This window comes from Salvelinus alpinus, chromosome 17 (assembly GCF_045679555.1).
Source record: "Salvelinus alpinus chromosome 17, SLU_Salpinus.1, whole genome shotgun sequence".
NCBI classification, from domain to species: Eukaryota; Metazoa; Chordata; class Actinopteri; order Salmoniformes; family Salmonidae; genus Salvelinus; species Salvelinus alpinus.
In genome coordinates this window covers 8381177-8393804 of record NC_092102.1, presented here as the reverse complement: position 1 = coordinate 8393804, position 12628 = coordinate 8381177, and the positions used below count along the sequence as shown (strand labels likewise).

Below are 12628 nucleotides of genomic sequence, written 5' to 3'. Positions count from 1 at the left end.
TCTGTCAGTGTCTCCGCGTCTGTCTGTCTGTCAGTGTCTCCGCGTCTGTCTGTCTGTCAGTGTCTCCGCGTCTGTCTGTCTGTCAGTGTCTCCGCGTCTGTCTGTCTGTCAGTGTCTCCGCGTCTGTCTGTCTGTCAGTGTCTCCGCGTCTGTCTGTCTGTCAGTGTCTCCGCGTCTGTCTGTCTGTCTGTGTCTCCGCGTCTGTCTGTCTGTCTGTCAGTGTCTCCGCGTCTGTCTGTCTGTCTGTCAGTGTCTCCGCGTCTGTCTGTCTGTCTGTCAGTGTCTCCGCGTCTGTCTGTCTGTCTGTCAGTGTCTCCGCGTCTGTCTGTCTGTCTGTCAGTGTCTCCGCGTCTGTCTGTCTGTCTGTCAGTGTCTCCGCGTCTGTCTGTCTGTCTGTCAGTGTCTCCGCGTCTGTCTGTCTGTCTGTCAGTGTCTCCGCGTCTGTCTGTCTGTCTGTCAGTGTCTCCGCGTCTGTCTGTCTGTCTGTCAGTGTCTCCGCGTCTGTCTGTCTGTATGTCAGTGTCTCCGCGTCTGTCTGTCTGTCTGTCAGTGTCTCCGCGTCTGTCTGTCTGTCTGTCAGTGTCTCCGCGTCTGTCTGCCTGAGTGTCTCCGTGTCTGTCTGTCTGTCTAAGGGTCTCCGTGTCTGTCTGCCTGAGTGTCTCCGCGTCTGTCTGTCTGTCAGTGTCTCCGCGTCTGTCTGTCTGTCAGTGTCTCCGCGTCTGTCTGTCTGTCAGTGTCTCCGCGTCTGTCTGTCTGTCAGTGTCTCCGCGTCTGTCTGTCTGTCAGTGTCTCCGCGTCTGTCTGTCTGTCAGTGTCTCCGCGTCTGTCTGTCTGTCAGTGTCTCCGCGTCTGTCTGTCTGTCAGTGTCTCCGCGTCTGTCTGTCTGTCAGTGTCTCCGCGTCTGTCTGTCTGTCAGTGTCTCCGCGTCTGTCTGTCTGTCAGTGTCTCCGCGTCTGTCTGCCTGAGTGTCTCCGCGTCTGTCTGCCTGAGTGTCTCCGCGTCTGTCTGCCTGAGTGTCTCCGCGTCTGTCTGCCTGAGTGTCTCCGCGTCTGTCTGCCTGAGTGTCTCCGCGTCTGTCTGCCTGAGTGTCTCCGCGTCTGTCTGCCTGAGTGTCTCCGCGTCTGTCTGTCTGTCAGTGTCTCCGCGTCTGTCTGTCTGTCAGTGTCTCCGCGTCTGTCTGTCTGTCAGTGTCTCCGCGTCTGTCTGTCTGTCAGTGTCTCCGCGTCTGTCTGTCTGTCAGTGTCTCCGCGTCTGTCTGTCTGTCAGTGTCTCCGCGTCTGTCTGTCTGTCAGTGTCTCCGCGTCTGTCTGTCAGTGTCTCCGCGTCTGTCTGTCTGTCTGTCAGTGTCTCCGCGTCTGTCTGTCTGTCTGTCAGTGTCTCCGCGTCTGTCTGTCTGTCTGTCAGTGTCTCCGCGTCTGTCTGTCTGTCTGTCAGTGTCTCCGCGTCTGTCTGTCTGTCTGTCAGTGTCTCCGCGTCTGTCTGTCTGTCAGTGTCTCCGCGTCTGTCTGTCTGTCTGTCAGTGTCTCCGCGTCTGTCTGTCTGTCTGTCAGTGTCACCGCGTCTGTCTGTCTGTCAGTGTCTCCGCGTCTGTCTGTCTGTCAGTGTCTCCGCGTCTGTCTGTCTGTCTGTCAGTGTCTCCGCGTCTGTCTGTCTGTCTGTCAGTGTCTCCGCGTCTGTCTGTCTGTCAGTGTCTCCGCGTCTGTCTGTCTGTCTGTCAGTTTCTCCGCGTCTGTCTGTCTGTCTGTGCAGTGTCTCCGCGTCTGTCTGTCTGTCTGTGCAGTGTCTCCGCGTCTGTCTGTCTGTCTGTGCAGTGTCTCCGCGTCTGTCTGTCTGTCTGTCAGTGTCTCCGCGTCTGTCTGTCTGTCTGTGCAGTGTCTCCGCGTCTGTCTGTCTGTCAGTGTCTCCGCGTCTGTGTGTCTGTCTGTGCAGTTTCTCGCGCGTCTGTCTGTCTGTCTGTGCAGTGTCTCCGCGTCTGTGTGTGTGTGTGTGCAGTGTCTCCGCGTCTGTGTGTGTGTCTGTGCAGTGTCTCCGCGTCTGTCTGTGTGTCTGTCAGTGTCTCCGCGTGTGTGTGTCTGTCTGTCAGTGTCTCCGCGTCTGTCTGTCTGTCTGTCTGTCAGTGTCTCCGCGTGCTGTCTGTCTGTCTGTGCAGTGTCTCCGCGTCTGTCTGTCTGTCTGTGCAGTGTCTCCGCGTCTGTCTGTCTGTCTGTCAGTGTCTCCGCGTCTGTCTGTCTGTCTGTCAGTGTCTCCGCGTCTGTCTGTCTGTCTGTGCAGTGTCTCCGCGTCTGTCTGTCTGTCAGTGTCTCCGCGTCTGTCTGTCTGTCAGTGTCTCCGCGTCTGTCTGTCTGTCAGTGTCTCCGCGTCTGTCTGTCTGTCAGTGTCTCCGCGTCTGTCTGTCTGTCAGTGTCTCCGCGTCTGTCTGTCTGTCTGTCAGTGTCTCCGCGTCTGTCTGTCTGTCTGTCAGTGTCTCCGCGTCTGTCTGTCTGTCAGTGTCTCCGCGTCTGTCTGTCTGTCAGTGTCTCCGCGTCTGTCTGTCAGTGTCTCCGCGTCTGTCTGTCTGTCTGTCAGTGTCTCCGCGTCTGTCTGTCTTTCTGTCAGTGTCTCCGCGTCTGTCTGTCTGTCTGTCAGTGTCTCCGCGTCTGTCTGTCTGTCTGTCAGTGTCTCCGCGTCTGTCTGTCTGTCAGTGTCTCCGCGTCTGTCTGTCTGTCTGTCTGTCAGTGTCTCCGCGTCTGTCTGTCTGTCTGTCAGTGTCTCCGCGTCTGTCTGTCTGTGCAGTGTCTCCTCGTCTGTCTGTCTGTCTGTCAGTGTCTCCGCGTCTGTCTGTCTGTCTGTGCAGTGTCTCCGCGTCTGTCTGTCTGTCTGTCAGTGTCTCCGCGTCTGTCTGTCTGTCTGTCAGTGTCTCCGCGTGCTGTCTGTCTGTCTGTCTGTCAGTGTCTCCGCGTCGTGTCTGTCTGTCTGTCTGTCAGTGTCTCCGCGTCTGTCTGTCTGTCTGTCTGTGTCTCCGCGTCTGTCTGTCTGTCTGTCTGTGTCTCCGCGTCTGTCTGTCTGTCTGTCAGTGTCTCCGCGTCTGTCTGTCTGTCTGTCAGTGTCTCCGCGTCTGTCTGTCTGTCTGTCAGTGTCTCCGCATCTGTCTGTCTGTCTGTCAGTGTCTCCGCGTCTGTCTGTCTGTCTGTCAGTGTCTCCGCGTCTGTCTGTCTGTCTGTCAGTGTCTCCGCGTCTGTCTGTCAGTGTCTCCGCGTCTGTCTGTCAGTGTCTCCGCGTCTGTCTGTCAGTGTCTCCGCGTCTGTCTGTCTGTCTGTCAGTGTCTCCGCGTCTGTCTGTCTGTCTGTGCAGTGTCTCCGCGTCTGTCTGTCTGTCTGTCAGTGTCTCCGCGTCTGTCTGTCTGTCAGTGTCTCCGCGTCTGTCTGTCTGTCAGTGTCTCCGCGTCTGTCTGTCTGTCTGTCAGTGTCTCCGCGTCTGTCTGTCTGTCTGTGCAGTGTCTCCGCGTCTGTCTGTCTGTCTGTCAGTGTCTCCGCGTGCTGTCTGTCTGTCTGTGCAGTGTCTCCGCGTCTGTCTGTCTGTCTGTGCAGTGTCTCCGCGTCTGTCTGTCTGTCTGTCAGTGTCTCCGCGTCTGTCTGTCTGTCTGTCAGTGTCTCCGCGTCTGTCTGTCTGTCTGTCAGTGTCTCCGCGTCTGTCTGTCTGTCTGTCAGTGTCTCCGCGTCTGTCTGTCTGTCTGTCAGTGTCTCCGCGTCTGTCTGTCTGTCTGTCAGTGTCTCCGCGTCTGTCTGTCTGTCAGTGTCTCCGCGTCTGTCTGTCTGTCAGTGTCTCCGCGTCTGTCTGTCAGTGTCTCCGCGTCTGTCTGTCTGTCTGTCAGTGTCTCCGCGTCTGTCTGTCTTTCTGTCAGTGTCTCCGCGTCTGTCTGTCTGTCTGTCAGTGTCTCCGCGTCTGTCTGTCTGTCTGTCAGTGTCTCCGCGTCTGTCTGTCTGTCAGTGTCTCCGCGTCTGTCTGTCTGTCTGTCTGTGCAGTGTCTCCGCGTCTGTCTGTCTGTCTGTCAGTGTCTCCGCGTCTGTCTGTCTGTCAGTGTCTCCGCGTCTGTCTGTCTGTCTGTGCAGTGTCTCCGCGTCTGTCTGTCTGTCTGTGCAGTGTCTCCGTGTCTGTCTGTCTGTCTGTCAGTGTCTCCGCGTCTGTCTGTCTGTCTGTCAGTGTCTCCGTGTCTGTCTGTCTGTCTGTCTGTCAGTGTCTCCGCGTCTGTCTGTCTGTCTGTCAGTGTCTCCGCGTCTGTCTGTCTGTCTGTCTGTGTCTCCGCGTCTGTCTGTCTGTCTGTCTGTGTCTCCGCGTCTGTCTGTCTGTCAGTGTCTCCGCGTCTGTCTGTCTGTCTGTCAGTGTCTCCGCATCTGTCTGTCTGTCTGTCAGTGTCTCCGCGTCTGTCTGTCTGTCTGTCAGTGTCTCCGCGTCTGTCTGTCTGTCTGTCAGTGTCTCCGCGTCTGTCTGTCTGTCTGTCAGTGTCTCCGCGTCTGTCTGTCAGTGTCTCCGCGTCTGTCTGTCTGTCTGTCAGTGTCTCCGCGTCTGTCTGTCTGTCTGTGTCTCCGCGTCTGTCTGTCTGTCAGTGTCTCCGCGTGTGTGTCTGTCTGTCTGTCAGTGTCTCCGCGTCTGTCTGTCTGTCTGTCAGTGTCTCCGCGTCTGTCTGTCTGTCAGTGTCTCCGCGTCTGTCTGTCTGTCAGTGTCTCCGCGTCTGTCTGTCTGTCTGTGCAGTGTCTCCGCGTCTGTCTGTCTGTCTGTGCAGTGTCTCCGCGTCTGTCTGTCTGTCTGTCAGTGTCTCCGCGTCTGTCTGTCTGTCTGTCAGTGTCTCCGCGTCTGTCTGTCTGTCTGTGCAGTGTCTCCGCGTCTGTCTGTCTGTCTGTCTGTCAGTGTCTCCGCGTCTGTCTGTCTGTCTGTGCAGTGTCTCCGCGTCTGTCTGTCTGTCTGTCAGTTTCTCCGCGTCTGTCTGTCTGTCTGTCAGTGTCTCCGCGTCTGTCTGTCTGTCTGTGCAGTGTCTCCGCGTCTGTCTGTCTGTCTGTCTGTCAGTGTCTCCGCGTCTGTCTGTCTTTCTGTCAGTGTCTCCGCGTCTGTCTGTCTGTCTGTGCAGTGTCTCCGCGTCTGTCTGTCTGTCTGTCAGTGTCTCCGCGTCTGTCTGTCTGTCTGTCAGTGTCTCCGCGTCTGTCTGTCTGTCAGTGTCTCCGCGTCTGTCTGTCTGTCTGTCTGTCAGTGTCTCCGCGTCTGTCTGTCTGTCTGTGCAGTGTCTCCGCGTCTGTCTGTCTGTCTGTGCAGTGTCTCCGCGTCTGTCTGTCTGTCTGTCAGTGTCTCCGCGTCTGTCTGTCTGTCTGTCTGTGTCTCCGCGTCTGTCTGTCTGTCTGTCTGTGTCTCCGCGTCTGTCTGTCTGTCTGTCTGTGTCTCCGCGTCTGTCTGTCTGTCAGTGTCTCCGCGTCTGTCTGTCTGTCTGTCAGTGTCTCCGCATCTGTCTGTCTGTCTGTCAGTGTCTCCGCGTCTGTCTGTCTGTCTGTCTGTCAGTGTCTCCGCGTCTGTCTGTCTGTCTGTCAGTGTCTCCGCGTCTGTCTGTCTGTCTGTCAGTGTCTCCGCGTCTGTCTGTCTGTCTGTCAGTGTCTCCGTGTCTGTCTGTCTGTCAGTCTGTCAGTCTGTCAGTGTCTCCGTGTCTGTCTAAGTGTCTCCGTGTCTGTCTAAGTGTCTCCGTGTCTGTCTAAGTGTCTCCGTGTCTGTCTAAGTGTCTCCGTGTCTGTCTAAGTGTCTCCGTGTCTGTCTAAGTGTCTCCGTGTCTGTCTAAGTGTCTCCGTGTCTGTCTAAGTGTCTCCGTGTCTGTCTAAGTGTCTCCGTGTCTGTCTAAGTGTCTCCGTGTCTGTCTAAGTGTCTCCGTGTCTGTCTAAGTGTCTCCGTGTCTGTCTAAGTGTCTCCGTGTCTGTCTAAGTGTCTCCGTGTCTGTCTAAGTGTCTCCGTGTCTGTCTAAATGTCTCCGTGTCTGTCTAAATGTCTCCGTGTCTGTCTAAATGTCTACGTGTCTGTCTAAATGTCTCCGTGTCTGTCTAAATGTCTCTGTGTCTGTCTAAGTGTCTCTGTGTCTCCATGTCTGTCTGTCTGTCGCTACAGACACCCTGGTTCGAATCCAGGCTGTATCACAGCCGGCCGTGATTGGGAGTCCCATAGGGCGGCGCACAATTGGCCCAGCGTCGCCCGGGTTTGGCCGGTGTAGGCCGTCATTGTAAATAAGAATTTGTTCTTAACTGACTTATCTAGTTAAATAAAGATAATATATTTTTTAAATATATTTTATATACTGTATATATATTTTTTTTACTCTTTATGCGATGCGGAATGCAGAGAAAGCCGGAAGATGAATGATCGTTTAATTACCACAGTGAATTATTGTAATGTTTGTTTATGTGTCAATTAATCCCATAAGGGATGGGTTGCCAATTGGCGATTTGACACAAAAATAAAATGTCTGTCATTCATTCATTGCAAATAGCACTTTTCGGTAGTGCTCAAAGCATGCCATTCCATGAGAGAAGCATTTATTTTTCAACTCGAAGGTCGGTTTTGGTAGTTAGGGGTGTAAGTCCTACCATCTAAACTAGACCATTATTGTAAGAAAAATAAATAAGCGATTCAGGAAGCACTGAAAGGATGTGGTCGGTTGTCACGTGACGGGCGGGAAACGTCGACATTGTGTTTGCTCATAAATCTCACTGTGGTGACTAAGTACAGGGTGTTTCTGCAAAGCCCTACTATGTGAACGATGACAAATTGACCCAAATGTAATGTTAAACCAGTGTAGCACCCTCTACACGACCATACAACCTCGGGGCCGTGGTCAGTCATCACACTAAACCTTTTGGAAAAACAAAATCTGTGTTCTTAAAACCTTGTACCTTCACTAAACCTTTTGGAAAACCAAAATATGTGTTCTTAAAACCTTGTACCCATTCTGTTAAGTATGAGACAGACGCCCTGGCGACACCAATCAATGCCCCAGAGCAAGATGGGGCGGTAGGACCGAAGCAGTGTGTGTGTGTGTGTGTGTGTGTGTGTGTGTGTGTGTGTGTGTGTGTGTGTGTGTGTGGAAGAAGGAAAAGATGGACAGGCGGAAGAAGAGAGATGAGAAGGAAGAAACAAAGAGTAGGCAGAGGAAGAGGGGGAGGCGGAGGTGGAAAGGGGAAGAGGAAGAAATGGGGGAAGAGTAGGAGGGGAGGAGGAGAGAGGGGGAGGCGGGATACCTACTTGACGACAGGGTTATACAGGCTATGCAGACGACAGTAAAGCCTCACGCCCTACGAGAAGTAGAGAGAGAACAAGTTGAGTCACTGTATCCTCAACAGGCAACCCTCAAAATCAGGGGCAATTCTAACTTCTACTTAAGTCAAATGTGACCATGTCTCCTATTGACATCACTGCATGACTTAGTGAACATTTGACTTAAGAAGAAGAAGTCAGGATTCCCCCTGAGAGTCCAAAAGCAGAAGCAGTGGTGTAGGATGTTGGCTAGACACCTGGTGGAAGTTGACTTCTCAGTGATAGTTCGCGCAACAAAACATGAGTCAGTCAGATGTGCTCAGACATCACTTTAAGCTCTGATCTCGTAACAGCTCTTGCCCTCCCCAAGTCCTACATCCCACAACTACTTTTCAGATGCCTATTTATTTATGGCTTTGGTGCAAACAAGCACTCTTGCTGTTTTTCATCTTGATATATGAACAGGGTTGGGGTCAATTCCATTTAAATTCAGACAATTCAGGAAGTAAACTGGAAGTACAAATGCAAAGGTAAATTTTTTTTTTTTTGAATAAAATGTGAATTTAAGCTTCCTTCCTGATTTGACTGAATTGAAATGGAATTGACACCAACACAGATAGATACCTTTGACATGATGTCCTCCATCTCGCTCCTGGCCTTGTAGGTGCCGTCATCGTAGCGGAAACGGTAAAACACCGGCTCGTTCTTGAACTGGTGCTTGTCTGACACTTAAATGTCAAGAGAGAGAAGAGAGAGAGAGAGAGGGAGAGTGAGCGAGACAGGGAGAGAGAGCGAGGAGACGGGGAGCGAAAGCGAGCGAGAGCGCGTGCGAGGCGGGGGAGAGAGAGCGAGCGAGACGGGGGGGAGAGAGCGAGCGAGACGGGGGGGAGAGAGAGAGCGAGCGAGAGAGCGAGCGAGACAGGGAGAGCGAGCGAGAGAGCGAGCGAGACGGGGAGAGAGAGCGAGAGAGCGAGCGAGACGGGGAGAGAGAGCGAGAGAGCGAGCGAGACGGGGAGAGAGAGCGAGAGAGCGAGCGAGACGGGGAGAGAGAGCGAGAGAGCGAGACGGGGAGAGAGAGCGAGAGAGCGAGCGAGACGGGGAGAGAGAGCGAGAGAGCGAGCGAGACGGGGAGAGAGAGCGAGAGAGCGAGCGAGACGGGGAGAGAGAGCGAGAGAGACGGGGAGAGAGAGCGAGAGAGCGAGCGAGACGGGGAGAGAGAGCGAGCGAGACGGGGAGAGAGAGCGAGAGAGCGAGCGAGACGGGGAGAGAGAGCGAGACGGGGAGAGAGAGCAAGCGAGCGAGACGGGGAGGGAGAGCGTGAGAGCGAGACGGGGAGAGAGAGCGAGAGAGCGAGCGAGACGGGGAGAGAGAGCGAGACGGGGAGAGAGAGCAAGCGAGCGAGACGGGGAGAGAGAGCGAGACGGGGAGAGAGAGCGAGAGAGCGAGACGGGGAGAGAGAGCGAGAGAGCGAGCGAGACGGGGAGAGAGCGAGACGGGGAGCGAGACGGGGAGAGAGCGAGCGAGAGCGCGAGCGAGACGGGGAGAGCGAGCGAGACGGGGAGAGAGAGCGAGCGAGCGAGACGGGGAGAGAGCGAGCGAGACGGGGAGAGAGCGAGCGAGACGGGGAGAGAGCGAGCGAGACGGGGAGAGAGCGAGCGAGACGGGGAGAGAGCGCGAGAGAGCGAGCGAGACGGGGAGAGAGCGCGAGAGAGCGAGCGAGACGGGGAGAGAGCGAGACGGGGAGCGAGAGCGAGAGAGCGAGCGAGACGGGGAGAGAGCGAGCGAGACGGGGAGAGAGAGCGAGCGAGCGAGACGGGGAGAGAGAGCGAGCGAGCGAGACGGGGAGAGAGAGCGAGCGAGCGAGACGGGGAGAGAGAGCGAGCGAGCGAGACGGGGAGAGAGAGCGAGCGAGACGGGGAGAGAGAGCGAGCGAGCGAGACGGGGAGAGAGAGAGAGAGCGAGCGAGACGGGGAGAGAGAGAGAGAGCGAGCGAGACGGGGAGAGAGAGAAAGCGAGCGAGACGGGGAGAGAGCGAGCGAGACGGGGAGAGAGCGAGCGAGACGGGGAGAGAGCGAGCGAGACGGGGAGAGAGCGAGCGAGACGGGGAGAGAGCGAGCGAGACGGGGAGAGAGCGCGAGAGACGGTGGGGAGAGCGAGCGAGACGGGGAGAGCGAGCGAGACGGGGAGAGAGCGCGAGAGACGGTGGGGAGAGCGAGCGAGACGGGGAGAGCGAGCGAGACGGGGAGAGCAAGCGAGCGAGCGAGACGGGGAGAGCGAGCGAGCGAGCGAGACGGGGAGAGCGAGCGAGCGAGACGGGGAGAGAGAGCGAGCGAGCGAGACGGGGAGAGAGAGCGAGCGAGCGAGACGGGGAGAGAGAGCGAGCGAGCGAGACGGGGAGAGAGAGCGAGCGAGCGAGACGGGGAGAGAGAGAGCGAGCGAGACGGGGAGAGAGCGAGCGAGACGGGGAGAGAGCGAGCGAGACGGGGAGAGAGCGAGCGAGACGGGGAGAGTGCGAGCGAGACGGGGAGAGAGCGCGAGAGACGGTGGGGAGAGAGCGAGCGAGACGGGGGGGGGGGAGAGAGCGAGCGAGACGGGGAGAGAGAGAGCGAGCGAGACGGGGAGAGAGAGAGCGAGCGAGCGACAGGGAGAGAGAGCGCGCGAGACGGGGGGGAGAGAGAGCGCGCGAGAAAAGAGAGCGCACGAGACGGGGGGGGGGGTGCCAGAGAGCGCGAGACGGAAAGAGCGCGAGATGGAAAGAGAGCGAGATGAGAGAGAGGGTTCAACAACTGATTGGTTAATTAGTTAAACATTCATCACTAATCATTGAACCAGTAGGGTTGCTGCTGAGAATAGACTAACGCTTTCAGAACATCCATTGTGCCAGTGCAAGGGGAGACCCATTGACGGCATCAAGTCATAAGTGAAAAGTCCAAAGGGGAAAACACAGGGATGACTCGACACACAAATTGAGCTTCCCATAACAAAATAGGTCTCTCTCCCCTGCCTTCTTTCCCTGCCACTCTCTGCCGTCAACCTGAATCTCATTCACCATCACCTGTTCTCCACCAACTCCCCCTTGAGATCAGTGCCTCATGAGTGTCAGCCCTATACCCCGGAGGCCAAAGCCATCACTGTCCCCGTGTCCTATCCCACAACACCCCCCCAATCCAGTCAGTGTTGTCTTTGAGCCTACTGGGCCACTGTAGGCAGTGTCAAGAAATATGCAGGTTTCTCTCTGTTTTGGCATGAGACGGCTTTCATAGCTCAGGTCTGTTATTGCGTTAGATGCAGGCAGGCCCCAAGCGATTCACTGTCAGCACCAAATACATTATGTGTGTGTGTGTGTGTCTGTGTGTGCCGTTTTCAATGCCTCTTTTCGATTGGTAAACCTGAAACTAAGTTACTAAGTCTGCTGGTAGAAACCTGGGGAAATGGTTTTGTAACTATTTATGAAAAATATTTCTTATTTCTTCCTTTTTCCTCATTGGATAGACACTGGAACCTCCATCAGAAGTTAGCCAGCTAACTAGCTACTAGCTAGTAGTCATTGTTAGCCACTGCTAGCGGTCTTGACCTTGAGTTCGGACACCATCCAGCTTTAGCTAGGTCAATACCTGCCAGTCTGCAAAGCGCGATATCAACCCAGAGCATATCGGACTGCTTCTCTCTACCACAACACCGGATTCCTGCCGCAAGCTCTGGACCATTACACCGGATCATTGCAGCTAGCTAACTGCAACCGAGTGGCTATTGTTGGCTAACACCTCTGTCCCAAAGCAAGCACCAGTTAGCCTTGAGCTAGCCTCGAGCTCATCTCCCGGCTAGCCGACAAAGTATACCAGCTAACTCTTGGGCTACAATACAATAGTTGTGACTACCGAACGGCTCCGACTCACCTATTGCTGCTCATTGGACCCTGTGATCACTGGGCTACACAGCTGATGCCTGCTGGACTGTTCACTAACACGGTACATACATTTGTTTATCTGTCGGCCCCAGCCTCGAACTCAGTGTACCTGACTGACCCTCTCTGCCCATTCATCACCATTTACCCGTTGTTGTTGTCTTAGCTGTTTACCCGTTGTTGTCTTAGCTCTCCCGATCAACACCTGTGATTGCTTTATGCCTCTCTCTAATGTCAATATGCCTTGTCTACTGCGGTCTTGGCTAGTTCTTATTGTTTTATTTCACTGTAGAGCCCTCAGTCCCGCTCAACATGCCTTAGATAGCTCCTTTGTCCCACCCCCACACATGCGGAGACCTCCCCTAGCTTAACTGGTGCCTCCAGAGATGCAACCTCTCTCATCGTCACTCAATGCCTAGGTTTACCTCTACTGTACTCGCACCCTACCATACCCTTGTCTGTACATAATGCCCTGAATCTATTCTACCACGCCCAGAAATCTGCTCTTTTAACTCTCTGTTCCGAACGTGCTAGACGACCAGTTCTTATAGCCTTTAGCCGTACCCTTATCCTACCCTTCCTCTGTTCCTCTGGTGATGTAGAGGTTAACCCAGGCCCTGTAGCCCACAGTACTACACCTTTTCCCCAGGCGCTCTCATTTGTTGACTTCTGTAACCGTAAAAGCCTCCTCCCTAAGTTTGTTTTATTCACTGCTTTAGCACACACCGCCAACCCTGATGTCTTAGCCGTGTCTGAATCATGGCTTATGAAGGCCACCAAAAATTCTGAAATTTCCATCCCCAACTACAACATTTTCCGTCAAGATAGAGCTGCCAAAGGGGGCGGAGTTGCAATCTACAGCAGAGATAGCCTGCAGAGTTCTGTCTTACTATCCAGGTCTGTGCCCAAACAGTTCGAGCTTCTACTTTTAAAAATCCACCTTTCCAGAAATAAGACTCTCACTGTTGCCGCTTGTTATAGACCCCCCTCAGCCCCCAGCTGTGCCCTGTACACCATATGTGAATTGATTACCCCCCCATCTGTCTTCAGAGTTCGTACTGTTAGGTGACCTAAACTGGGATATGTTTAACACCCCGGCTGTCCTACAATCTAAGCTTGATGCCCTCGATCTCACACAAATTATCAAGGAACCTACCAGGTACAACCCTAAATCCGTAAACATGGGCACCCTCTTAGATATTATCCTGACCAACCTGCCCTCTAAATACACTTCTGCTGTCTTCAACCAGGATCTCAGCAATCACTGCCTCATTGCCTGCGTCCGTAATGGGTCCGCGGTCAAACGACCACCCCTCATTACTGTCAAACGCTCCCTAAAACACTTCAGCGAGCAGGCCTTTCTAATCGACCTGGCACGGGTATCCTGGAAGGATATTGACCTCATCCCTTCAGTAGAGGATGCCTGGTTGATCTTTAAAAGTGCTTTCCTCACCATCTTAAATAAGC

At 54.6% G+C, this 12628-nt stretch overlaps 1 protein-coding gene across 1 annotated transcript in view; it reads right to left on the bottom strand.

Annotated features, from left to right (window-relative positions):
* The window catches only part of LOC139542083 (phosphatidylinositol 3,4,5-trisphosphate-dependent Rac exchanger 1 protein-like), a 144953-nt gene that overhangs the window by 55806 nt on the left and 76519 nt on the right, over positions 1-12628 (bottom strand). The window contains exons 12-13 of the mRNA XM_071347109.1: positions 7882-7985; positions 7246-7295 (exon numbers count right to left, since the gene is read on the bottom strand). Of these exons, the coding sequence (XP_071203210.1) occupies positions 7246-7295; positions 7882-7985 (154 nt within the window). The remainder of the gene's footprint in view (positions 1-7245; positions 7296-7881; positions 7986-12628) is intronic.